The following is a 26,783-nucleotide window of genomic DNA, read 5'->3' as shown; positions in this document are numbered from 1 at the left end:
CACAACTTTCTTGATCAAAACCGCAAATGGAGTTTTGGAAATTCCTAGGAAGCTGTTCTATTAATTTTTATAACAGAACCCAACGTGAGTTAACTCACGCTGATTTAAGTCAGGTAGCGAGCGTGACTTAAGTCACGCTGGGGTATACACCTGCGTGAGTTAACTAACGCGGGGATATTTTGGGTAGTTTGGTTGGAAGTGAGCGTTTTATGCTGGGAGAAAAGCAATTTTCATAAAATATTGGATAATTCGGAGAAGAATGGACATGAATTTTGCACGAAGTGTTTTTTTGCATCCTTCATTTATGCTATTATTATCTCTTTTCTATCCTTAGACCATCCCTAGTAGGAGTGACTTAGTAGCCGATAACTCTCAAAGGTAACTTAAGCTGCTGAATTATATACTCACATTTTTCCTCTTTAATTATGTTACTTCAACTTTATTTCATAGAATAACTACTAAAAAACAAGATAAATATTTTCCTTTTTTTTTTTTTACATCAAACTAATGTTTTTTACCGATAAAGCAACGGTTAGTACAAGTGGTATTAAATCGACCAATAAGATAAAATACAAATAGTTAGGTATTATGTTTCATGTGTAAGTAATTCTAGCTATAATTTCTGGGTAAAATCACATTTAACAAACAATTTTTTTTAAGGGATTTAACAAATAAATGATCTTTATACGTTTTTTATTTTAACATTCATGAGTTTTTTCAAATGTGTAACTATGAACCTTTGGTTTTAGATATGAGCAGCGATCCATTTAGATTGAAAATTGGCTTAGTTATATTATAGTATGATTGATTGGGACTTCTTTTTTCTATTATTTTTGTTACACGATGAACCAAATTGATGGTGCCAAATTGTGATAGCAAAAATGTAAAAGGGCTATTATAATATTATAGGAAGTGAAGGAAACGTAGCAAGTGTAGCAATTAACAATAGAATATGGGATCCCCTAACGTAACCCCCTTGCGTTGGCTTTTCTGTAACTGTACGGCTATGGCTGACGTCCACGTATCTATACACACCTTGTCTGCTTGCCCTTTCCGAGACATAATGGACAAAACAAAGAGAACACCATAGGCTCAAATGGGAAGGGAAGAATAATAATCCAATTATATAAGGAGTTATAGATATTGATTGACTATTGTACTTGCATTTGGATGAACTCCAAACTTTATTTAAAAATATTTCTTTTCCATAAATATCTGAGTTATAAGATCAAGTATGAGTAAATAATGTTTTTCAAATTATTATACAGGGTTGAATCAACTTATTAGTTTATATACACCTTTTTTCTGTTTTTTGATATAATTTGTATATATATTATATATTTATAAATAAGAAACTAATTGATTAAAATTAAACCATCAGACGAAATTAGCTACCAAATTAATTATTGATAAATAGTTTTTATAATCGTATTATAGGTTTGAATATCTGTAATGGTTTTACTTAATTGGAATGAAAATGCAAACAATATTCTCTTGATTCATCCAAAGAAGCATCATAACTTGGTAATTACAATCGTTTTTGATAGAAAACAATAGGTAAATAAGATGCAGTAGAATCAAGCAGAAAAAGAGAAGTTACATCACACATTTCAAGCCTTATTTCTTTGGCCTTATCTTATTTATAAGAGTCCACATTCCTGTTTTCTATATTGTTCTTTTTAGCTCTTTGACTCATTACAATATCCACAATCATTTGTTATTGACTGATATAATTTGACAAACTTGATAGATATATGAAATTGGCTATCCTAAATTAACAATAGTTTTTTTTATAGGCAAGAGTAAAAATTAAGCCCGACCATTTAAGGTGTCTAAGTCCATTTACATAGAATGATTCTTGTTCTAGATAAACAATATATTGATTGGGAGTACAAGGGATACCCAAACTTATTACAATGCAAATAATTTTTAGTCCCTCAAAAAGAAAATCAAATAATTTTTAGAGCATTTGCAAACACTCCAACGAACACAGACACCATCCTAAAAACGAAGAACCATGTATGCTACCTCCCTATACACTAATTAGACTTTATCTTGTAAATGAAATAAATTCATGAAATAATTATATATAACTCTAAAAAAAAAAAAAACCTTATATACATAACTTCAAATTTGATGGAAAAGTTTATAGTAGTGTACAAATATAATAATATCAGTAAGATTAGTACAATAAACTCCCTCAAAAAAAAAGATTAGTACAATAAATAAAAGGATAAGTACACTCTATATAAAATCATATCGTGGCATGATAAAGTTTGATATTTAACGACATAAAATTGATTTGTTCTAAAAAACTAAATTGAATTGTTCTTCCTTTTATAATTGGCAAATCATTGGCAGCTCTACTGATCATTTTAGGCTAATATATTTTTTTTAGAGAAATGCTAGGGTCACACTATCTAACACACCCTTTAACACACTCCAATGGAAACTTGCCAACAGGTTGTGAAAATATGTTTTTGTAAAAAAAAAAAGAGAGTTCAACTTTGTTGCCTCCTTCAAATCTTGCTTCCGGCCTGTTGTATCTATGGAACTCTCTTGTGGGGTTCCATCTCTAGTTTTACTTGGGTTTCATTTTTGTTGCTTTTTTTTTTTCAGATCTAAATTGTTTCTCAATATTGATTCTAAGCCGTGGGTTTCTCTTGCACCTACATGCCGTCATCTACAATTGAATTCTCTTTTGCTATGTATTTGGAAATTTGTATAAACATTCATTTGGTAATTGTTTTTTATTTCAATTGAAATTTGGCAATGTTGTCAATGACATTATTTGGGGGAATACGATTTAGATATGGATGTCTTTTTTCTGCAGAAGTTTGCAAATAGTGTTTGTCAATTTGGGTTAAATCTTCCGTCGTTAGAGTATCATTTTTCAGAACGTGATGGACATTCATGGTGAAAGGTTGATCAATGAAGATGAAAAGTTGAAGTCCAAATAATAAAAAAATAATATAAAATGAAAGGTTCTTTTGAAATGATTAGGTAACAAGTAAATAACTTAAAAAAAGTGAATGAGATGGCAAGTTTTCATTGGAGTGTGTTAAAAGGTGTGTTAGAGGGTGTGACCCTAGCATTATTCTATTTTTTATAAATTAAAAAAGGAACTTAATTAATCTCATTTTAGGAACCTGGAGACAAACGGGTGCGGTTATAGTGCATAAGGAAATCCTTATGCACCCTGCATAAATCCAGAAATGATTTTAGAGTACAACTCACAGAAATAATTTCCATAGTAAAATGGTTTTGGAGTACAACATACTATAATTTTATGTAGGGTGCTGGAAACCATTAAGTACATATAATGGTTTTGGAGTACAACTCATAAAAACCATTTCTGGATTTATGATAAGAATTTTCCTTATGCACCATAACCGCAGCCGAGACAAACAACTCATCCAAAGAATTTTAATATCAAATGGACTATGTATAACCGTCTGTCCATAAAAAATTCCAAGCAGTTGTCGACAAAATTCAAAGACAAAAAATTATCACATACCTTAGTGTCATAAGAAGAGTAATATTAAAATTAAAACAAACTGTTTTTTCAAGTTAACCAGTCCTAAACTATTTCCATCAGTACAATAAGCTGCATGGTTTTGATCAATAGGATGTCCCTTCAACATGTTAAAGGGCCATCTCTACTACTCGTCACTTGTTTGTTCCGTCCATTATTTTTCTCTACTTTCAACCATTTATTTAGACAATATTTTGGGTATTTGGGCCTTTTGACTTATAATAGTAGGTGCCATTAGCAAAAGTCAAAACTCAATTTGTATCAATTTTATACTATTTTATTTGGATTGGGCTTTGTATATAATGGTTTAGAATGAGTGCTGCATTCATTCAGATTCTTTTCAGAATAATATCATTCCAATTCCAATTGGCTTTTCTCTGAAGTCTTCTCCCTTTCACAGTTGATTTTTCTTTAGAACTATGGCAGCACACAAGCTTGTGGCAGCATCACTTCTTCTATGCTGTTTAGCTGAACTTTGTTATGGAAAGGATCTCTTTTCTTCTTTGAAAAGAACCCTTGAAGTCACAGCTTCCCCTAAGCAGGGACACGGTAAGTAACAAGAAGAATTTGCATCTTGTATTGACTTATGCTAGTTAAAATAGAATATGATGAATCACATAGATCATGTTTAATTTTGATTAATTAATTTGAAGACAAAGTCACTTTTTTTTCTTTAAAAAGATACTTGATTTAATTTTGATTTGCATATGCTTAGAAACATAAAATAAGCTAATCCAACCTTGATTTATGTGATTATGTTCCTTCCTCTTTTATTGAATTTGAATAATCTCATATACCAGTATGAACATTTTTCAAGAAAATTTGGCCAGGTTTAATGGAGTCCGGTGTGTTACTATTTATTAAGGTTTTTAATCCGCAAGTCGCGTTACAATTTTTTACATTACAAATGATCACAAAGGAATATGACTGATGCAATCTTAATTTCTGCAACGTTAATAGACATCAAAAACCTTAATAAATAAATGTCTTATCCTATATTATGATTGCATACTTGTTTTTATATAAAAAAACATGATGTTAAATACTCCTTCAAGCTGATTAAACTCAATTTTGGTATGAAATATCTACGCAGTTCTGTTATCTGGAGTAGACAAAATCAGTGGAACATGGGCTCTAAACAAGACCTTCCCAGCTGGAACAGACTCATCATACAAAACCATAAAGCTGAAGTTGTGCTACGCGGCCATAAGCCAAAAAGACCGCGCTTGGAGAAAGACCGAGGATGAACTCTCTAGGGACAAGACTTGCCAACACAAAATGTTAGCCATGCCCTACAATGCTTCCAACAAAATGGTTCAAACCTTCGAGTGGTTGATTCAGCGCGACGTGCCTCAGGCAACGTACTTTGTACGCGCCTATGCATTTGATTCCAACGATAAGGAAGTGGCTTATGGCCAAACCACGAACGCGGGTAAGAGTACCAACTTGTTTGAGATCAACGCAATCAGTGGCCGCCACGCGACTCTTGATATCTGCTCCGTTGTCTTCAGTGCTTTCTCAGTTGTGTCCCTAGGTGTGTTCTTCTATATTGAAAAAAGGAAGGGAAAGTCACCAAAGCAGTAATTGAATTCAGTGACATAGGAAACTTCATGGCAGATTGTTTTGAATGCTTTATTATGCCTTATATATGTTGTAGGCCTGGTTAAATAATATTATCAGTAATGTGCAGCTCCCTAAGTTTTTCATATTTCATGGATGGTCTATAGCTCCTATGACTATATGGTTTTCACTCACTGGCATTGCTCTTGACTTCATTTACTTTTTTTTTTTTTGAACAAGTAAATGAATGTCATAGAAATAGGAGTCAGGTGACATTGTAAGAATCAGTCTTTGAAGAGCATAATGCAATACTCTTTTATTCTCTAATCTATATTTTCCCTTTCTCTCTTAGCTCCATTCTTCTATAGTTTACAATATCTCGCTATAGTTTAAGTTAATTTCATAACAGGTATTTATAATAGTTATTTGTTATTTTGGTAAAGAAAAATAGATTTTTTTTGACGAGACTAAAATGAGATATATTACCAAATCAAAATGTTCTTCCTAGCACAAGGTGTACCAAGGAAGAACAAAAGAGTCATTACAATATGTACACACAAAGAGAAAAAAGAGAACACCAAAGACCTAAAATCAAGAAACAGATCTATGTAGTGCCCAACAAAGTAAATGGACTAAGCCACCACCCATGAAAATTTAATTGAAGAGAAGCAAATTTCGCCTTCAACCACGCATAGGAAATAGCCTTAATTTTATCCACCACTCGTAACAAGGAGCACTCTTTTGCATTGAAAATCATGTTGTTTCTTTCTTTCCAAATTTCCCTCACGGTAGCAAACCAAAGCACCTGCATTATTGAATGTCGTGCCTTAGCCCCACCACTAGCATAAGTAAACTGATTAAAATGGTCGGTTACATAACAAGGAGTAACCATAGAAATTTCGATCCACCTATAAATATAGTTCCAAACAGATCCAAAACTGCGGCAATGCAGAAATAAATGAGATGAATTTTCCAAATAGCCACAACCGGAAGCACACATCCGAGAATCATGATCAATAACGCCACGACGAAATAAGTTATCCTTTGTAGGTAACCTATCTCGAAACAGGCGCCAAGCAAAAAGTACTACCTTCAAAGGGATATCCTTATTCCACAACGATGTCGACGCCACAGAAGATGTATCAATATGCTGAACCGTCAGGAACCGATAAGCAGGGACGGATCCAGGATTTTTGAATAGTAGGGGCACTATATATAAAAATTTATAACATTAAAAACTGTCCTCTATGATTTTCTCATTTTCAATATCAATGAAAATATTTTTATCGATATAAATAACTAAACAATCATTTAACCGACCATCTCTCATTCGATTTTACATTTGATTCTTAATAATATTCATATTGTCAAGAAAGAATTGAGATATATAATAATATGTGTGGGCCAAAAGAGAAATGATTTGTGAGAAGTGTGGGCCATGTTGTCAAAATATCAACTTTTGGTGTATTATGCTACTAAAAAGAAAGTTTTCTAAAAATTTTGTGTAGGCACATGCCCACACACCCAACCACATAGATCCGTCCCTGCCGGCAGTGGCGGATCTTGAGTTAATTTGTTGGGGGTGCCAAACTTTTATGGAATATATATTAAATGGTTTCAAATAATATCAATAGTTAATAACTGACCAAGTGATATGGAATGTCCTTAAAGGAGATGCGTGATGTGGGTTCGAATCCCCTCAAAAACATTTTTTAAAATCCCCTCAAAAACATTTTTTAAAATACAATATGCAAAAGTAGAACTTAAAATATGTAAAAAGGAGACACGTAGGTGTTGAACCGGCGCCCTAGAGCAATTCACGGCACCCCTATACCACTGCAGCAACTGAATTCTGGTTGTCATGTTACACCTAATATAGTATATAAGGAAACTTTGGGGGATGCCATGGCACCTGCCTGCCCCCAAAGAGATCCGCCCCTGCCTGCCGGTAAACACTACGAACAGAATAAACAGAAGAATTCTCCAAAGACCAATGCCACATATCATCTTTATCAACCTGCAGATTAACATTTTGAAGTAAAAGAGTAAGCTCCTTAGGTGAAGAAAAATAGTTATGAATATATATTTGTGGATGTCAATTTCCTCTTAATTAGTTATCTGTACTCCTTAGGATGACTTGGAAATCTCATTAGTGAACTCACATTCCTGCTGGTGGCAAACTTGTAATGTTAACGTGATAATTCACATACTTATAACTGACAAATTTTGATGCTAACTATGCGATTGTATTTAAAAAAAAGATAAGATTCGTCCTTTATTTAAGTTTTAGTGTTGGATAGGCCAATGCAAGTCTTATTTCAAACTTTTTATCAAGTGTCTTAAAAACATTTATTAGTATTTTTCTTTATTACAGAATCAATGTGGGTTAACTGACACTAAATTTTGAAGCTAAATGAAGGTTTCTTAGTAGGGAAATAATTGTTTGAGATGATAAATTAAGCATTTGTAGAATGAAATTTTTGTAAATAATTAATTAAGCTTATAACAAAGTGCTAAAGCAAGTACCTTTTTTTTTTTTTTGTCAAAGTGGCTAAAATTCACCTTTTTCAAAATGAATAAATGGGGTATCCGGGATTCGAACTCAGTCCCTGCATATAATAACTCAGTCCCTGCATATAATAATTCATGTTCCTGTCAACTAGCTATGCTCACGGTGACGTGCTAAATCAAGTTCTATATGAACAAATTACATATATATGCCGTGCACTCCAATGATTTTAAGGTCATTATATATTTTATAACCTCTATAAAATCGATTTATAACTTGAGAAAATGATAAAAATTTAATTGGTTCTAAGATATCATATTTTGTGCAATCGGGACAGTATAATTGGTGTAAAAGTTTCTCTAAAAAAAAAAATGGTGTGAAAGTAACCATATTTTACTGAGCAAAATACAAATAATTAATTTTTTTTTGGTGAAGAAAAAGAATATTGCAGGCTGTGGGGTTTGAACCCACGCGCACTCAGTGCAGTAGGTCTTAAGTCTACCCCCTTAGACCACTCGGGCAAGCCTGCTTGACATGCTTTTTCTTGTTCTTTTTCTATCTTATTATCTCTATTCTTCTATATACATTTATTATCTCTATTCTTCTATATACATTTTTTTTGGATACGATAGCTACATCTTTTTGTTTTTTTTGGTTACAAGCTACATCTTTTTGTTAATATTATAACATTATTAAATTTATTAAGATTTGGATTAAAGTGTGATGTTAAATAAACTTCTAATATTTTTTTGCAACGACTATGAGATAAAATTACTCAATAAACAATTTAGTTAAGCGTTTAAAACATAAGCATTTATTTTGTCAAAAAAAGAAAACCATTTATCGTATATAATATACAATTTAATTCTATAACAAAAGATTATTTTTTTTGACAAAAGCAAACTTAACTCATTTCATCAGTAATAACAGTCTCAATACAAGATGGAATATGATCATGAATGTGGAAACTAGCATAAGATAATGACGTCCTTGTCAACAAATGGGCAACACTATTTGCTTGTCTCCTAATGAAACTTATCTTAAGGTTTTGGTAGGTTCTAAGTGAAGTTGTGCAAATATCAATAATAGTGTCAAACATGAAATTGGTGTTGAGTCTCTTAGTTATGTCGTCAACCACTTGCTTACAATAAAGTTCGATAGACACCTTAGATAGACCTATATTGTTAAGCCATTTTATCGCTTCTTTATGCCCCTTGCCTCCGCTTCGTGTGGTTGTGGTAATCCAAAGAACCAATTTGTTTTTGCCTTTATGAACTCTCCTAGGCTTCCTCTGATGCACATGCATATTCCATAAACACCTTTGTTCCTTGAAGATTGTTGCATCGATGTTGAACTTAACCTCTCCCACCTCCGGTTTGCTCCAGTTGTCATGATTATGACTTATTGTTTTGTTAGAGTTGCTTTATCCTTCCTCCTTGTTGTATGCACGTTCGCGGGCTTTCTGCCATTCCATCAAAGATTCATGCGCCATGTGCACCGACATACTTGGATTCGTATCTATATCACTTCAAAGCTTCTTATTTCTTCTCTTCCATATGCATCACAAAGTCATTACAAAATTAAGGAGTTGTGGATGAGGAAGTTGTTCGAATAGTTGAAAGAAGAGAGTTAAAAATCCATTCGCTACTTCTAGATTCTCTTTGATGATATGCCACAGCTGCACCACTTTCCACACGACTTCTAACTTGTCACAACCAAAGAAAACATGTCAACCATTTTTATACAACCTATCACGCATCACACAATGATCACTACACTGAATATTGCGTGTTTGAAGGTGGTATCCTATTGGTAGGTTACCGCGCGCCACCCTTCAAAGGGAAACCTTCACTTTTTAGTGGTACTTTGAGATGCCATAATTTCGTCCAATTTCCCTCCACACGTAAGTCAGTGTTATCGACTAAATTTTTCGTGATGTGTCGACATGTGGAGCTAACACTGTATTCACCATGAGGCGTAAAATTTCATACATGTTTGTCCTCTACCTCATCGACAATGGACATAGCAACGATAGTTTGCGCTCTCTTTCATTTTTTTTTGGGTACAATTGCGCATCTCTTTCATTATATGACAAAAGATAAAATAAAGTCAAAAACTATACATTAATTTTATAAGTTATCTTGGAGAGGTTATGAAAATAATTTATAAATATAAAATTATTTCTTTCTATTAACACTCTCAAGCAACATTATTTATGTTAATATAAATTCAAATAAGACAATATTGTCTAAAAAAACATGATTTATAATAGGTTATTATAAATTTGTAAAAATAATAATAAAAAAAGTACATTTTTTTAAGAACATAAGTTAGTCAGTCGAAATTAGCATGAAAAGAATCGAATCTTAATAATATCATACTAGAAGGTGTCAAGTCAACAGATCAACCTAAGTGGGTTTAATAACAAAAGTACATAGAGAAAATGTGACTTTTCATTACATTAAAGGTTGATCTGAGAAATATTTTCTTTGGACAAAAAGGTTGATCTGAGATATGGAGTACGGAAAACCAAATGCAAGAAGGAACTTGCATTACCTTTTATAGTAAGGTGTAAAATAAAATATATATTTTTTTTGAAGGTGTAAAATATAATTATTAATTTTTTAAGTTTAGGTAGAAAACTGAAAATGTAGCTCATTGATTGGGACTTTTTTCTAATATCTTTGTTACACGATAAACCAACCTAAACCAAATTGATGAGCCAAATTGTGAAAGCAAATATGTTAAACGTCATGCTATGCCCTGTTCTATACACACAGTTTGCTTGCTTGTCCTTTCCGGGACATAAGAGGACAAAACAAAGATAACAATATAGGCTCAAATGGGAATCAAGGAATTAATTAGAACCAATTAATTATTGACATTATGTCTGAACTGTGATGAGCTTGAGACTTATTTTTTTTTAGTTCTTTTTCTTAAATGTCTTGTCAAAAAAACTTATCATAAATAATGCTTTAGACTCTCTTTGACAAATAAAATAGGTTGTCTTGGATGTGATTGTGAAAAATTAATATTAGTAAAAAGTTTAACCATTATCATCTAATTTAAAAATTATTAACAAAATATATTTAAATATGTAAATTAATAAAAAACGATTCACTTAGCAGAAAATAAATAAATTTAAATATTATAGATTATCAATTTGGCTCAACCAAAGGAATAATACTTAAGTTTGTTATCAAATATTAATGTAAAATAATTTTACACATTTATATTAAAAAAAAAAACTAAAATATCAGAGTTGACATAAAAATGAAATAGGTTGAACTAATGGTTGAGGTAAACTTAATAATTTACACAATAATTACAAATTAGATGAGATGTGATTGAGATTATATTTACACAACTTTTTTACCGGAACTAAAATTTAAGAGAAATGATAAAACCACTCGCTTTTTAATGCTCTCTCTGTCACTTACTCTTATTAGATGAAATTATTGTGGGTTCATACTTTGGAAATTGGTCATACACAAAGTGGTGGAATTCAGGAGTATTTATCTAATAAAAAAGTGAGTGTTAGAGATAATGTTTAAAATAATGTTTTTAGCATTTTCAACTGCACTCTATTATTTTTTTTGGTGAAGCCCTCTATTTTATTATATGTCATGTTATTTTCGAAAATTTATTTTTGTTTTATTATATATCACTTTACAATTTATGCTTGATTGGTGTTTTTTTAATCTCTCTTTCTCATGTTATTAATGAAGGATAATTTTGTAAAATCATTCATAATTTCTCTTTTCAATACAAACATAATGACACCTCTTCTTCTTTTTTATACCAAAAAATAACTATATTTCAATACAAAATTAACTGCATTTCTTAATATGTATGAAAATGTCAAAACAACTTATAATAAAATACGGAGGGAGTAATAATACATACAAAATTTGGTAAAAAAAACTAATATATAAAACTTCAAATTGGATTAAAAAGTTTAGAGTCTACAAATATTAGTGAAATTGGTAAATACATGAAAGGATTCTTTTTGACAAAATAAAATAATTCCCCCCTCTAATTGAATTATGGCACTCTATATATAGTTATATCGTGGCATGATAAAATAGGATATTCAGCGAAATAAAATTGAACTGTTCTTCCTTTAATTAATGAAATTTTTCTCCCTATTGAGGCTCAACAAGTTCTTCAATTGTCAATTTCTTTCTCTCAATTGCAAGATGAATTTGTGTGGGGTGCATCACGGTCAGCTACTTTTTCTGTGAAAAGTTCATACCATTTCTTAAAGGCAAGGCGTGAAGCAGATGGTTCACATAGCTCAACGCAGGACAATAATTACCAAGTGTGGAAAAAATTATGGAAAATAAAAAGTATTCCAAAACACATCCATTTTGCTTGGAGGATTCTACATGAAAAACTACCAGTAAAAAATGATATGTTTAAAAGAGGGATAAGTAGCGATCCATTGTGTGCTCTATGTGGGGAACATAATGAGACAATTTCACACCTCTTTATGGAGTGTCATTGGTCATAGCAGATATGGTTTGCTTCCACTTTAGGTGTGGTATTTAATTCACATGATTCCAGGTATGTCCCTTTTCACAAGTGGCTAGAGGAAAATATTATTGATGTCGATGAGGATGTTATAGTCCATGTTCTGGCCTTGTGTTATGAGATATTGTGTGCTAGAAATAATAAATGTTTTGAGGGGACTGATGTTGATGTGGCTGCCACTATTCAAAAGGCACAAAGATCTATTGTGAATTTTAAGAGTGTTAGTACGGTGTTGGTGGAGACACTAAGTGGAGGTCCAATTTTACCAATATCTGATGTTCATTGGACACCTCTTTTTAATGGTTTCTATAAGCTTAATGTTGACGCAGCAGGTCCGATAGAGGGTGATAAGTGGGATATTGGTGTTGTTGTGAGAGATTATGAAGGTGTTGTTGTTGGTGCTAGTTCTTGGCAAGTAGTTTCATTACCAGATTCAGAGGTTGCAGAAGCCTTAGCTATGCGGAAAGGTTTGGAATTTGCAAAAGACATGTCTTTTCTGAATCTTATAGCAGAATCAGATGCTTTAAATGTGATTTCAGCGTTGAATGCTCACCAACAATCTTCCAACTATGCTGGCTCTATTATCCGAGATTGTATTAGTTTTAAGGGTAGTTTTCGTGGTTTAAATTTTTTGCATATTAGGCGTGAAGCCAACCAAGCTGCTCATTATTTAGCTAAATATGCTCTTAAGAATTTAAATTGCATATGGGTCGAAGAAACTCCGCCTTGTATTTCTGCAATCTTGACATTTGATTTATTGCTAGACTTTCGTTAATGAAATTGTCTTTAACGTCAGGAAAAAAAAATTGAACTGTTCTTTTACCTATCAAAAAATCGAACCATTCTTCCCTCTAATGGATTATGTATCATATGTGTACCGTCTATAAAAAATTCCAAGCTATTGAGCAGAAGAAGAAAATACAAATACAATAATAACAATGTAAACACAATAACAGTTTTAAAATCAATAACTTTATTTTACTTCTTTTTTTAAGGGGAACATTATTTTTCTTTCTCGACAAAAAATTATCATACGGACCTTAGTGTCAGAATTAAAGGAATATTAAAATAAACACTTGCCAAATTAACCTGTTCTAATCCATAAATTAAACTAAACTATATCCATCAGTCCAATAAGCTTGCGTTGGATTTGAATAGGATGACCCTTCTATATGTTCAAGGGCTATTAGCCTATTACTATCTACAACTTGTTTCTTCCGTCCATTATTTTTCACCTCTTTCAAATATTTTTTTAGACTATATTTTGGGCATTTGGGCCTTTTGACTTATAACAATATAGATGTCATTACTCAAAGTCAAAACTCAAATTATCTAGATTTATATTATTTTATTTGGATTTTGCCTTATATATAATGCTTTAGAATGAGTGCATCTCCATTCAGATTCTTCTCATAATATCATTCCAATTTTGGCTTTTCTCTCAAGTCTTCTCCCTTTCACTAGTTGACTTTTCTTTTAGAGCTATGGCAGCACACAAGCTTGTGGCAGCATCACTTCTTCTATGCTGTTTAGCTGAAATTTGTTATGGAAAGGATCTCTTTTCTTCTTTGAAAAGAACCCTTGAGGTCACAGCTTCCCCTAAGCATGGACAAGGTAAGTAACAATAAGATTTTGCACCTTGTATTGGCGTATTTAATTATTTTATAAAAGTCATGATGTTAAATACTCCTTCAATATAAACTCAATTTTGCTATGAAATATCTATGCAGTTATGCTATCTGGAGTAGACAAAATCAGTGGAACATGGGCTCTAAACAAGACTTTCCCAGCTGGAACAGACTCTTCTTACAAAACCATAAAGCTGAAGTTATGCTACGCGGCCATAAGCCAAAAAGACCGCGCTTGGAGAAAGACCGAGGATGAACTCTCCAGGGACAAAACTTGTCAACACAAAATGTTAGCCATGCCCTACAATGCTTCCAACAAAACGGTCCAAACCTTCGAGTGGTTGATTCTGCGCGACGTGCCTCAGGCCACGTACTTTGTACGTGCCTACGCATTTGATTCCAATGATAAGGAAGTGGCTTATGGCCAAACCACGAACACGGGTAAGAGTAGCAACTTGTTTGAGATCAATGCAATTAGTGGCCGCCACGCGACTCTTGATATCTGCTCCATTGTCTTCAGTGCTTTCTCGGTTGTGTCCCTAGGCGTGTTCTTCTATATTGAAAAGAGGAAGGGAAAGTCACCAAAGCAGTGATTGAATTTGAGTGACATAGGAAACCTCGTGGCTTGTGACAAAAAAAAAAAAAAATGAAACTTCATTGTAGATTACTTTTAATGTTTTATGCTTTACTTCGTAACCATGAATAAATCTCGGGGAACATGTTTTTCACCTTTCAAAGTAAGTTTCAAATCCTTGTTGATTAATTAAACAAATTTCACATCATGTGAAGCATGATCTCCACCAAAACTTATAATATGTGGAAAATTGAATGATAAAATAATTCAATATTTATGCTTAGTATGAGTGGAAGCATGGACTTATGTTATAAGTTAGGGCCCGGCACCTCATTTTCTTAGGTGTAATGAAAACTTTATAAAAACTTAGGTGTAATGAAAATTTTATAAAAAAAGTGTTACTCTTACTTGTATAATACAATGTACAATAGACTTAAATTGAAAATGGAAAATGTTTCTTCTACGTTTAAGATAACTTCTACGTATTAAAACTAAATAAAAATAAAAATGTCAAACAACTTGTTTCAGGGTCAAGTTTTAGCTTGCAATGAGCTTGAACCACCTGCCAAGTAGGTTGAACTTGAGAGCTCGTAGAAAGCAATCAAATATACAATTTCCTTCATAGAGACTCAAAGAAAAATTGTAATAAATAATACCTAAGATCATCCATTTGGTGACGATCGCAATAATTTTTCATTTATTTATATATTAACAATATCTCAAGCAGCATCCTACTAGTTTTACATGAGCAGTCAAAATTTTCACAAGCAAAAATCATACTATAAAGTATCCAAAAATAAAATAAAATCATACTATGAGAATCCTCTTAACAATGTAAATGCTTGTTGCATAATATTTATCTCTCGTGATCCTGTCCAAAAGGCAAGGGAAAAAATTGATGTACATAACAGGTATCCGACAAAAAAACAACATATGTGATCACAATAAATTCCCTTTAGGGTTATTAAAATACATTTCTGTACTATGCATTCTATCAGTACCATGAAGTAATATTTTGTCATCATAAACATCAACATATCCAAATGAATCCGTACCAGGAGGACATTCCAATGCAGCTTCAAGAACTCTATGATGTATACCATGAGAATCAATAGAATACCCACCTTTATGATCATGACCAGAAAAACAAACCTTCACACAATCATATCTATGTATCAAATTTATCACTTCATCATAATTCCACAACAATGCTTCCTTAGATGATGCACCAGGATATAGAGACAAATGACAACAAATCACAACTTTTTGTTTCAATTTTGTTGCTTCTTGAAGAACATTATTCAACCATTCCATTTGTTTCTTTCCAATACCTCCATTGAACATGAGAAACCTTCTTTCAAGTCCAACCAAACCTGTTGGACTATTCTTATCTTCATTTGGATTCTTCTCTTTGAGAAATTTCATGGCCTCTAATGTTTTATGATGATCTTTTGGCCAACCGATTGCACTTATATCATATCCATCAAGAACTACAAATCTATATTCCGGGACAGGAGAAAAATCGTAGTAAGCATAACCTTCAAGACTTTGAATCTTCAACAATGGAAGTAACTTTTCGCGAGGTAGATTGTATAGACAGTGATTACCAATTAAATGATATACTTGTCCATTAAATTTGTCGAATTCATCGACAATCTTTTTTACAGTGTTAAAAGATTGGCCTTTTGGACAAAACCCATCAACAATATCTCCTAAATTTATCACAAATTTGTGTTTTTGATGATTGTTCCAATTTTGAACTGCTCTTTGTAACACAGCAATGCTATGCCTATAGTAACGAGGAACACCAAGGAATGAACGACCATCAGGAATATCACTATATTGAACATCAGATATTACTCCAAATGAAAAGAGAGGTTGTTTGTGATCATGTGCACTTTCTAAACAACTTTCTGAACCCATGGTGTTTCTATCTAATTTCCACAAGCACATAACCTATTGGAAATGTTACAAACGTCATCAAAATAGGACTTTTCCATGTACATTTAATGCAAAAAAAATATACATCAATGTAACTCTACTAGTGTGTGACCCGTCACCCGTGTGCAGACGCACGGGTAAGTTTATCTTTTGTTTACACAGCAGCACGTACCAGGTATCAAACTAAGTGTGTACCAAAATCGAATATGTGAGTGAGTATCCCGACAATGCCACGACACGATACCATAAATATACAAAACTATATCATTTTCTAATTGTTAAGGTGTCACTGTATTATTGTCCCAATCAAATTTGATGGCCTTTTCTAAAAAATAGTCATCCTTGTAAGTAAGGTTAAAAAGCCATATTATGAAATTTGAGGCCCCACTAAATCCGAGGCCATGTGTTGCAATAGCACTAACTACACATACATAGGGTCAACCCTGTGAAACACGGATATGAACACCGACATGGATAATAATTTGAGAAAATAAATTAATTGATAGTTATTAGGTGCATATATCACTACCGTGTTGATACAAACGCGATTAGATCAACAATGGGTGCTGATGTAACACAAAGTTACACGTTATGAGACTTGGAAATTGGGATGATATCAATGTAGCAGGTTTTGAAGATCACTTTATTTCAAGCAAATCATTTAGAATCAAAAAATTGAATTTTTCAAAACAGGGGATAACAAAAACAAATAATCTTAATAACCTATAAACATTTATTTGTTACAACAGTTATATTCAAATATTAGTCATTATGGAATTGAAAATACAGAAAATAAACACAAACAAAAATAAACAATGATTTTGTTACAAACATGAATAAAAAAATAAACAATGATTTTGTTACAAACATGAATAAGAGAGAGAGGGAGAGGGAGGGTCTTACTTGTGATGATAAGAATGTGAAATTGTAATAGCAATGGTTGAAATTATTAAAAAAGAATGATTAGGTAGAATGCAGTGATTGATTAGTGGGAATTAAGGTAGATCGGGAACTCCTAACTCTGTGGGAAACAAAACAAGAAAAAGACTCAAATGTGTTTATGAGAATTCTCTACGTTAATGTAATGCAAAATTGAAACGAATAAAATTTGTTTTGTTTTTTTTTTTCCTAAGTTGTCAAAAACACGGGAATGACACTGTTTACCTTTTCTTTAACTTAAAGCCACGTGTTCTAAGGTAACCACGTTGACAATTGACATTCCAACTCACCCTACCAGATCTCTTTTGTTTTCTGTTACTGCACTACAACTTCTGCTTTCGATGTTTTAACTAAAATATACCCTATATTTGGTCTGTTATTTTTTTACGAAGAATAAGTATATTACAACTGGAATTTGAATTAGTATAGGCTACAGTTCAGTCAGATAAAAAGGTAACTGATTTTGGGTGGGACATGGTAGCAGAAATTTTTCTAGAAGATATTTTTGGTGGTGGCCGGGGTTTGAACGCCAGACCTTGCATATTTTATGCATTATCCATGCCAACTGAGCTAAACTTATAAGGATATATTGAGAGTTTTTTTTTATCTCAAGTGAACTCAACTCCATTTAAATTATTGGAGTTTTTCAAATTATTTTTTATTTTGTTGTTAAGGAATTTCAGGTTAGATTTTTTTTCTCACGAGCTTATGATGTTTTCTATAATTCTTAGACGTACCAATGAATTTTTGTTTGCAGGGCATCTTCTCGTGACAACAAGCATTACTCTTGTGAAAAAAGAACTTATAACATTTTTTTTTCCTTCTCATTTTTACGCTCATTGTGTTAATTGACGAATATTATAATTAAATTTACTTTTATATCATTTTATTATTCCATTCCTCTCAAATAAGATGTTATATTTGTAATTTTCTTTGTCTCAAGTTATTTTTCCATTTTATAATACTAATGCAACATTTATTATTCTTTTTTATTAACATACAATTATTTATTATATTTCAATCATCTAAAATCAATCTACTAACTATAATTTAACAAGGATGTTTTAGTACATGATACATTTTTTTTACTATTAAAATCAATATTATTAATCATTTTATTAATAACCGTATAAAGCTTAAATGAAACACCTAATAAGACGGAGGTGTATGATTTAATTTAGTTGTTACTTTTTCAATTGCATTGCATTCAATATGTTAGTTTATTCGATACCACTCCCCCCTAAAATTTTAAAATTCATCACTACACAGATTGATATCTAGAAAATTTCAAATATATCAAATGATCATTATTTACACGTTTCAAATTTGTCCCAAATCTTTTAAATTTCTCATTTTAGATCACTTTTCACTATACACTTCATGGAAATAAAAATAAAAACTAGAATTGAAGAGAATTCAATTTAAGATGTCTACAATGCTAACTTTTTTTTAGAATTGCTAACTACCCATTCAAATTTCAAACACACTTTTAAGGTTTTATGAATGAAAAAAAAAAATGGGACTGAGATTGTGAGAAACTAATACACAAGGGTGACAAACATTTGACGATCACTCTTTTGGCATCTAGTGATTGCTTTCCGGCACCCTCCAAAAGTTAGTTAACTGTCGTTCGACACTTTTTAAATCTTTTCATCCAAGTTAATTAGTGTTACCAAACGGCCATTCGGCTTTCTCGGGTGCCTAGAGAGCAATTGTCCAAACATTTCTCGCTACATACAAAATCTCCGAGCTTAAAAAAAATACAAAAAACCCTTAAGACCAGAGTTGTGTAAATTTCATTTTATTTCAATTTTTTCAAACTGCGTTATAATCCCAAAATGCTGCTATTTCATTCATTTCTCTATATCTGATACCGAACTACTACCTCCGTCCCTAATTATAGGGCCCTTTTGAAAAAATGACGGGAATTAAGATAGTGGATATTTGTATTAAATATGTTTGTAATTACTATTGTTTTTACAATTTTATCCTTTAAGAGAGAGGGTTGGTTTATGTTTTCAACATGTTATTTATTGCTGATTGAAGAAAAAGATGTATAATAAATAGGGGCAAATATGTAAAGAAATAATTAATGTAGTTGGAAATAGCAAAGGGGTCTTATAAAAAGGGACAAAAAAATTTCTCAAAAGGGTCTTATAATTAGGGACGGAGGTAGTAGTATGTTTTGTGATATTAATAATCAATCTCATAAGTTTCCTACACTAAGAAAAACTACCATACAACAAAGTCTGACCGTGGTAACTATTACCTATCGTTTTTTGCAACTTGGAATTGCTCACAATAGAGCAACATATATTTCTGTCTGCATATATAACATTATTTCTCAGGAACAATCTAAACAACCAGCTTCTCTGGGATGAAGAATCCGATCAACCAGAATAGTTTATCACACCAATCTTCCACTGTCTTATTAGGTGTGAAGAATCTGATCAACCAGCTTCTCAGGAAGCTTTTTAGTAGCCTGTGCAAGTACCAAAAGTTTAATTAAAAGTACATGGAACTCATGTCAATAGTATGCAAAAAATTATACCAAGAAAGTAACCTGAAAGTTCCTCATGTGCAAAATTGGTTCACATCCTACGTCCGCCACGGATTGACCGTTTGGAGTCTGCAACTTGAATCGCTCTGCTTTGTATGCAGACAGCATATTTTCTTCGTCGGGTAGGTGACGGCAAACTGTTAGGAGTGAGCTAAGAGAATTCATCTGAAAGGTTAAAGAAACAATCAGCTAACAACATTAGTCCAACAGTAGATCAAGATCTTGCCGCTCTATTACTATGCAAATTAAAGGTCCGTTTGGATAACCAATTTAAGTAAACGATTATAGCATAAGCATTTACCATATAAGTGTTTAAACATAAGGTATTTCTATAACAAAAGATAAAATACAGTCAAACTGTTTTTATATAAGCTGCCAGGAGTGCATCTGAAATATGTTGAAAACATCTCATGGACATGTTATAAGCTCTTTCAAATAGTCTCGCAAGTGAATTACTAGTAGATAAGTTCAGACAAGTGAATCCAAACAGACCTAAGTTGATTATAAATTTAGCTAACTATATCCGAACCGAATGACAAAACCTACCTTCATGTATGGACAAGAAGCACAGCCACCATGAATGGAACAACCCTCCCCGGTAGCTACTCCTGGTACAACAGGAAGCATGATATCACCGACTTCAACTGAATTTAGACTCGGGGTTGTTGTCGAAATTGACTCTGACGAAACTGGAAAGACTATTTCAACAGTAACTTTTGCTCCTTGAGAAGAGGACTTTGCAGGTTCTAACAAACTTCGAACCGCTGCGACAATTGCAGTAATCATCCCAGATTCTGTTCCTAAAACAAATTGGAGATGATCATCGATGTTTCTATCCAAAGATTCTTGAACCCTGTCTTTTATAAAGTCCAAAATATTCGAGGTGGAGCCTACTACTCCCATCCCCCTTCTCTTTGCTTCCATTGCCAATGAAAACATCTCTCCAGGTACCTCAAGATGGGCAGTAAGGAATGCATCACAATACATTTCTTTTATCTTCTCCACAACTTCATTGCCAAAAAGATGATGAACAATGCATGATCCATCCTGGCAAAAAAAGGCAAGAGCATATAACAATGAAATATTGAGAAGCTAACTCTTGAAAAACTTTATTGAATAGAATGGTCTTCATGTAGGAAAAAAAATATGAAAAAATGGATTCACACCAAACTAGCATCCTAAAATGGTGAATACAAGAAAACCACATAAATGTAGCACAGATTGCAAATAAAGTGAATTCTAAGTTCTTACATTGCTTTTTAAAACATCTTAAAGACCTTACCTTAAAATAGTGAAGTCGTGGTAGTAATGATTTAACAGAGTCTACATTGTGCGCAGGATGTATCGCAGCAACCTCTTCATCGGTCATTACTGTCATCTGTTGGAACAATTCTACGATATTTGCCCCCATGTAAGAATCAGGCCCATACCATATGCTCAAATCAGGCACTTGAGCAAATGCCTGCATAAAAGGAGATAAATATATCATTTTAAGAAAGAAGCAGTAAAACTAGCTTTATTGTGGTCTTTGCGTGATGTACTCATACAACGAACACAACCACAAAGAGGAATACAGAAAAGTTTGCATCTAACCAACCTGTAGAATAGTCTGGATAACATTTGATGAAGTACAGGTTATTGTTGGCACAAGCTCATGAGCATATGCCTTTGTCTCTAATTTAGTGTTAATGTATATAACATGCAAAGAAGTAGACTTAGAAGCTGGCTCAAGATACTCCATATAAGTAGAGGTAGCTGCAGCATCAGCCAGAGAACATCCAATATGCTCATCCGACATTCTATACACGTCAACCTGCAAATAATCATCAGAGAAAATTACCGCTAAAGATTAACAAGTATCACAAATACCAAATTCTGCTAATCTAGTGTACTGCAGCACGTATGACATGCTTCATACAATTAGCATGTGTCTTCAAGACAGGTCTCACATACCATAATACTTTTTGCATAGCGATGGCTCTGCTTGGAAACTGAAAGGAGAAGTATGAGAAAGACATACCTCGTTAAAACCAGCTTGATCAAGGATGGCGCGCACATTTTCCGACATGAAGTCCACACCCAGCACTGTTATGAATTTGCATCCAGCTTTTGCCATTTTGACTGCTGAATCTGCCATGACTAGTGAATCAGATATATGGATATGAGGCCACTGCTTCTGAGCAGCTGTTAAAATGCCTTGGACTTCAGGATCCATGTAAAAGTGTGCAACAACGCCAATTTTCTTCTCCTTCAGCACATTGACTAGTTCACCAACTTTTAGCTCATTGGGGAACAAGTATTTTGCCTACAAGAAAGCTAGACAAAAATTAGAAGTTTAATACTTTCAGGTCCAGATTCAACAAAACTGAGGCATTTCTTCTCATGTCCATGATCCATTCATCATAATGTGAAGTAAATTTTGTTTTAAAGTAAAAAAGCTACTCGCATAGATAAAGTAACCATGAAAAATATTTTTATAAATTCAAGTTCGTCCAAAATATAAATACAGAAAAATGGAATTCCAAAAGAAATACTTAAAACCTCAATTCCTGTATAGGGTGTGTTACTGCTAATCTACTATCTGCAACTTTAATAAATACTACTACCCATTTCTTTATCATCCTTGATTAATATGGGATCATTGTCTTTTGTGTGTAAGTATGGAAAAAATAACTCCTTAAACTATCTTAGAATTTGAGTTAACTCTAACTCAATCATACAAAATTGACTTATAAGGTGAAGAGATATGACTAGCCACCACCTATAAATACATTTTTCAAGTTGTATCTCATATCATGAGACTTTTTAACACACTCCTCACAAATTGCGCGGACACCTCGAGCGTAACCGATAGCAGTTGACCCAATAGATAGACTCAAATAACACCTTAACAAGTTTGAGTTTGGTCTAACTCAACCCTACAAAATTGAATAGGAAAGTGAGGACCACTCATGCAATATGCGACTTCTCAACAAACTAGAATCCCGCCAAATATGCCTTCGCTTTAGATATAGTGGAACTTTCAATACAAAATTTGTGTGCGCAAAATATTGAAGTAAAAGGACCATTAGGAATGTGCCAAGTATACGCCTCTACAAAGTAAGCATCCACAATCAAGATAAAAACAGAAAAATCACTTATCTCTACTATAACAGGACAAAGTCTTAATTTGTTAAAACACCGGAAAGTATTGTTAAAAATACGCATCAGATCTTTTTTTTATTTAAATAAATAAATAAATAAGCATCAAATTCTTGCAAGGTGTAACAGAAAGGGACACCACTACTATTTCCCTTTTTTGGAGAGATTCTATATATAATGACTTATTGCCACTGACCAAAAACCCACCACTAATATCCTAAGATAACAAATGTCCTCATAGCATAGGCTAAAGAATAAAACAAAAATAAGAGTAGTTTTCAGTCTTCACAATGGTGTATTCATCGAAAATTAAAGATTTGTCTTTTTTTTCAAAACAACATTCCTGTATTTGTCCCTTGAGTGCATTTTAAGTTGAATTTTGAGTTTGATCTTGGGCCTCCACACTCTCCCTGATGTATGTGTTAATCACTAGACCAACAACAATATAAACAAACATTCTTGTATTTGATTTTAACATATATCGCGCACTTGTTAGTAAGACCCTCCCTAATGATAACAGTAATAGAACACTACCAAACTTCCGAATCCTAGAGTTTGCAGTTTTGTTGACCCAATATCCAATTATTTAATATCATGTTTAATTTTGCCAATAGAGACTCTAAGGTACCAAAAGGATTCTCCTAGTCGATTAGGTCCGGTTTAACTTGTAAATAAATGTCGCTATTCTTGGATATAACCAATGAAGCACATATATTTATCAGATTAGGCATGTTCCGATGTCGGATACATATTATGGTTGACACCGACACATATAAGTATGCTGAATTATGTCATTTTTTAAAATTTATTATCGACATCGGTGTGTCTATGTTGTGTGTCGTGTTTCATAGGTTATTTATGACACTTTCACTTAACAAAATAAAACAAAAATAAAGACAGTACTAACCTGGGCTTCAGCATAACTACCCTTAGGAACAACACCATCATCAGTAACAATCAAAGACGGAAAAGGCTCAAATTTCACCTTCCCTTCTCTCTCAGCAACCAATTGTTTCGTCTTTTTTTGCATAGTAACAAGAACATTATGCCACGTATTCACCCTAGAACGACCAGTTCCTGGTAAACCAACATTAAGACCTACCAAATCCTCAGTACTCACTTTCACAACCTCTTCCGGTTCCAACCCATCAAGCACCCAAACCAAACACGCACAAAAACCTTTCGTTATCTCCGAATCACTATCCGCCGTTAATCTCACCTTCCCTTCACGGTCGATCTTCACCTCCACCCATACTCTCGCTGTACAGCCCATGACTCGGTTCGTGTCAACACGCGATGTCTCCTCCATAGGTGGTGTTAGCCCTGCGTAGTGTAGCAGCCGCTTCATTCGGTCTGCTGGCTCTGTTAATGATTGAAACTCCTCCGCGAGACGGAGGAGTTTCAAAGGAGCGACAGGGTTGGTGGTTTTTGGAAAAGCTACGGTGGAGCAGGAAATGAAGGTTTTGGATTTGAGAGATTTGAATAGAGGCTGGTTTGGTTGAAGAATGAAACGTTTTGGTTTAAGAACATGGTTTGGGTTTATAGAGAGTGGAAACAGAGAGGTTATAGTAGTTGCAGCCATGGTGCAAAAATGAGTTGAAATGGAGCGAAAATAGAGAAAGAAGGACTTGTAATAAAATAAATTGTGTTATCATCACAGGAACAAAATAACAGAGCTTCCAAAATAATAATAATAAGTGTAAGAGTGGGAGGTTTAGTCGTTTAGAATAAGAAAAAGCACTTTTGCTAAAAAGGCATGGAATCAATGTTAGGCCCAAAAGGGGAAGTGATGATCACGAGAAAACTTACCTCACAAAGGGTACCTTTTTTCCTTTCCTTTTTCTATACCCCCAATCTATTATTGCTTTTTTAGAGGTTCCACCATTATACTCTTATAGGAAAGTTGCAATGCACCAAACCTAACATAGTTACAATTTATCTTTATTCGAGTATACTCGTGACGTTAGTGTCGGGCACGTCCTTGGATTAATGAAAATTACAAAAACTCCTCTAAAGATGTTAAACTTGTGTTAACCATGATGCGTCCGGATCCTCTCCATTTCCATGGGAAATGGGGATCGGCATTTCGCTGGCCAATTGAATCACACGTGGCATAAAATGAAACAAACGGCTAAGATTTATTTTTGCTTTAAACTAATTAAAACTAATAAATCATAAATAAATTCAATCGGGTTTGCCAAACTTGCAAAAAAAAAAATGGTAACCACTAAAGTCTAAACCCACAACGACGACATCGTCATCAAGCTTACATTTTTATTTTTTTAAGATCAAGCTTACAGTTGATCCAACCAAATACGTGTATTCCCCTTTTTCTTCTTGTTCCATTTTAATCTATGATTCTACTTTACAATAAATTGATTTGAACTAGTGGGCTTCATCCTCAATTGAGTGAGGTGGGTGTATGCATAATTGAAAAAAATGTATTGTTAAACAATGGAAGCATGTAATTACAGAAAACCAAATCAATATCTTTATGTCGGTTAGAGATGACACGAACATGACGAAACGGCGAAGAAGAAGAGACGATGGAGGAAGGGGATGATCGAGTAAGGGACAAACGATGGCAACGCAGTGCACAAAGCGGAACGTAGGTGAATGGCAAGGCAGATGATCAGTGTCGATGATGGAGAAGTGGGTTTCTGCATTGAGACTTCTTTTTTCTTTTTATTTTTTAATTAAAAAATTTATACTATTTGAACAAAAACATCTAATCCATTGATTTAATTTAATGCCACATGTCACTCAAATAAAAAGGGAAATGCCGATCCCCATTTCCTGTGGAAATGGAGAGGATCCGAACGCAACGATGATGATGATGTGTTTGGGTTGTTTGCCACAACAAATGATTATTAAGTGGGACTTCCATACTGGTTAGGGACCATAATGAACACATTACCTCTTTCATCTTGTGCGAAAATATGAACAACTTTCAATCTTCAGAGTGAACTCCTACTCAAATTGAAGAATGGAGTTTTAATCCCTGCTGAATTGAAATTTGAGTAGGGACTTTCATATTGGTTTAATTGCAATTTTGGTCCCTCTATTTTCATCCTTTTGTGGAATTGGTTCCCTTATTTTCATCGATGTTTATATTTTCTCATCAATGTTTATATGATGATAGGTTTTAAATGTTGTGGTATATGATCTAAAGATGAGAAAATATAAACATCGATGAAATCGTAAGAAAATTTCCTTGAAAACTTCATTTAAAACATGTTACATCATCATATTATTTTAGACAAAATATTAGATAGAGGAACCAAAACTGTAGAATTTTAAAATATGGGGACCAATTTTGCAAAATGGTAAAAATAGAAGGACTAAAACTGCAATTAAGCCCGAGCAATCGTAGTTATTGGTGGGGCTTTAGTTCGTTAGCTGATATTTGTTTAGTAATTCAGATAGTGATTGGCACTTTTTTAGCTATGCATTACACAGGGGATCTAGCTTTCAACAACGTAGAACAAGTTAGGGAACACCCCATGTCTATCTAGCTGTCTTGAAGTCGCATTATTTTTCAATGCCGTATAGCTGATTGTGAAAGAGTGATATCCCATATCAAGATCTTATCATGGGGTATTTGAGTAAATAGGCAATTATCCCCCTGAAATTGTAAGTTTTGTCAATTACCCACTCAAATTAACAAAACTTCAATTACCCCCCTGAAATTGCACAATGTTAATCAATTTACCCCCTCCGTCAAATTTTTATGTTAGTGAACATGACGTTTTGCAAATACCCCCTGAAGTTTTGCACTTATGTGCAAAATGCCCCCCGAACTTGAAAATTTATATTTTTTTTTGTGTAATGAGAACTATTGCTGTTCTTTTTTATTTATTTAT

At 33.3% G+C, this 26,783-nt stretch overlaps 4 protein-coding genes and 1 non-coding gene across 5 annotated transcripts; 2 read left to right on the top strand and 3 right to left on the bottom strand.

Moving 5' to 3' along the window:
* Positions 1–3,862: 3,862 nt before the first annotated feature.
* LOC146901670 (high-affinity nitrate transporter 3.1-like) lies at positions 3,863–5,422 on the top strand. The gene is made up of 2 exons (XM_085732917.1): positions 3,863–4,084; positions 4,629–5,422. The coding sequence occupies exons 1-2, from the start codon at positions 3,955–3,957 to the stop codon at positions 5,117–5,119; spliced, it is 621 nt and encodes a 206-aa protein (XP_085589043.1). The 5' UTR covers positions 3,863–3,954; the 3' UTR covers positions 5,120–5,422.
* A 2,628-nt stretch (positions 5,423–8,050) lies between these two features.
* On the bottom strand, positions 8,051–8,133 carry TRNAL-UAA (transfer RNA leucine (anticodon UAA)). Its single transcript has one exon. It is a non-coding gene; the product is annotated as a tRNA-Leu (tRNA).
* A 5,401-nt stretch (positions 8,134–13,534) lies between these two features.
* LOC146901668 (high-affinity nitrate transporter 3.1-like) lies at positions 13,535–14,502 on the top strand. The gene is made up of 2 exons (XM_085732916.1): positions 13,535–13,751; positions 13,868–14,502. The coding sequence occupies exons 1-2, from the start codon at positions 13,622–13,624 to the stop codon at positions 14,356–14,358; spliced, it is 621 nt and encodes a 206-aa protein (XP_085589042.1). The 5' UTR covers positions 13,535–13,621; the 3' UTR covers positions 14,359–14,502.
* Positions 14,503–15,165: 663 nt separating this feature from the next.
* LOC146901667 (manganese-dependent ADP-ribose/CDP-alcohol diphosphatase-like) lies at positions 15,166–17,363 on the bottom strand. The gene is made up of 2 exons (XM_085732915.1): positions 17,184–17,363; positions 15,166–16,295 (listed from the first exon to the last, which is right to left on the bottom strand). Exon 2 carries the CDS (start codon positions 16,290–16,292, stop codon positions 15,279–15,281), a length of 1,014 nt encoding a protein of 337 aa, XP_085589041.1. The 5' UTR covers positions 16,293–16,295; positions 17,184–17,363; the 3' UTR covers positions 15,166–15,278.
* Positions 17,364–19,004: 1,641 nt separating this feature from the next.
* On the bottom strand, positions 19,005–24,578 carry QS (quinolinate synthase). The gene is made up of 7 exons (XM_085731767.1): positions 23,828–24,578; positions 21,800–22,084; positions 21,377–21,592; positions 21,062–21,241; positions 20,326–20,826; positions 19,783–19,944; positions 19,005–19,701 (listed from the first exon to the last, which is right to left on the bottom strand). The coding sequence occupies exons 1-7, from the start codon at positions 24,500–24,502 to the stop codon at positions 19,651–19,653; spliced, it is 2,070 nt and encodes a 689-aa protein (XP_085587893.1). The 5' UTR covers positions 24,503–24,578; the 3' UTR covers positions 19,005–19,650.
* Between the last annotated feature and the right edge of the window lie 2,205 nt (positions 24,579–26,783).

This window comes from Medicago sativa, chromosome 8 (assembly GCF_051527215.1).
Source record: "Medicago sativa cultivar Bolivia chromosome 8, Bolivia_mono, whole genome shotgun sequence".
Lineage (NCBI taxonomy): Eukaryota > Viridiplantae > Streptophyta > Magnoliopsida > Fabales > Fabaceae > Medicago > Medicago sativa.
This window is presented reverse-complemented; position numbering and strand designations above follow the sequence as displayed.

Bases quoted from the DNA above. Each gene is read 5' to 3' on its own strand.
- LOC146901667 (XM_085732915.1), bottom strand. From the start codon at position 16,292: ATGTGCTTGTGGAAATTAGATAGAAACACCATGGGTTCAGAAAGTTGT.
- LOC146901668 (XM_085732916.1), top strand. From the start codon at position 13,622: ATGGCAGCACACAAGCTTGTGGCAGCATCACTTCTTCTATGCTGTTTA. The intron at 13,752-13,867 runs GTAAGTAACAAT...ATATCTATGCAG, and splicing joins TTCCCCTAAGCATGGACAAG to TTATGCTATCTGGAGTAGAC.
- QS (XM_085731767.1), bottom strand. From the start codon at position 24,502: ATGGCTGCAACTACTATAACCTCTCTGTTTCCACTCTCTATAAACCCA. The intron at 22,085-23,827 runs GTTAGTACTGTC...GCTTTCTTGTAG, and splicing joins GTAGTTATGCTGAAGCCCAG to GCAAAATACTTGTTCCCCAA. The intron at 19,945-20,325 runs GTAGGTTTTGTC...TTAACCTTTCAG, and splicing joins CTTCTTGTCCATACATGAAG to ATGAATTCTCTTAGCTCACT.
- LOC146901670 (XM_085732917.1), top strand. From the start codon at position 3,955: ATGGCAGCACACAAGCTTGTGGCAGCATCACTTCTTCTATGCTGTTTA. The intron at 4,085-4,628 runs GTAAGTAACAAG...ATATCTACGCAG, and splicing joins TTCCCCTAAGCAGGGACACG to TTCTGTTATCTGGAGTAGAC.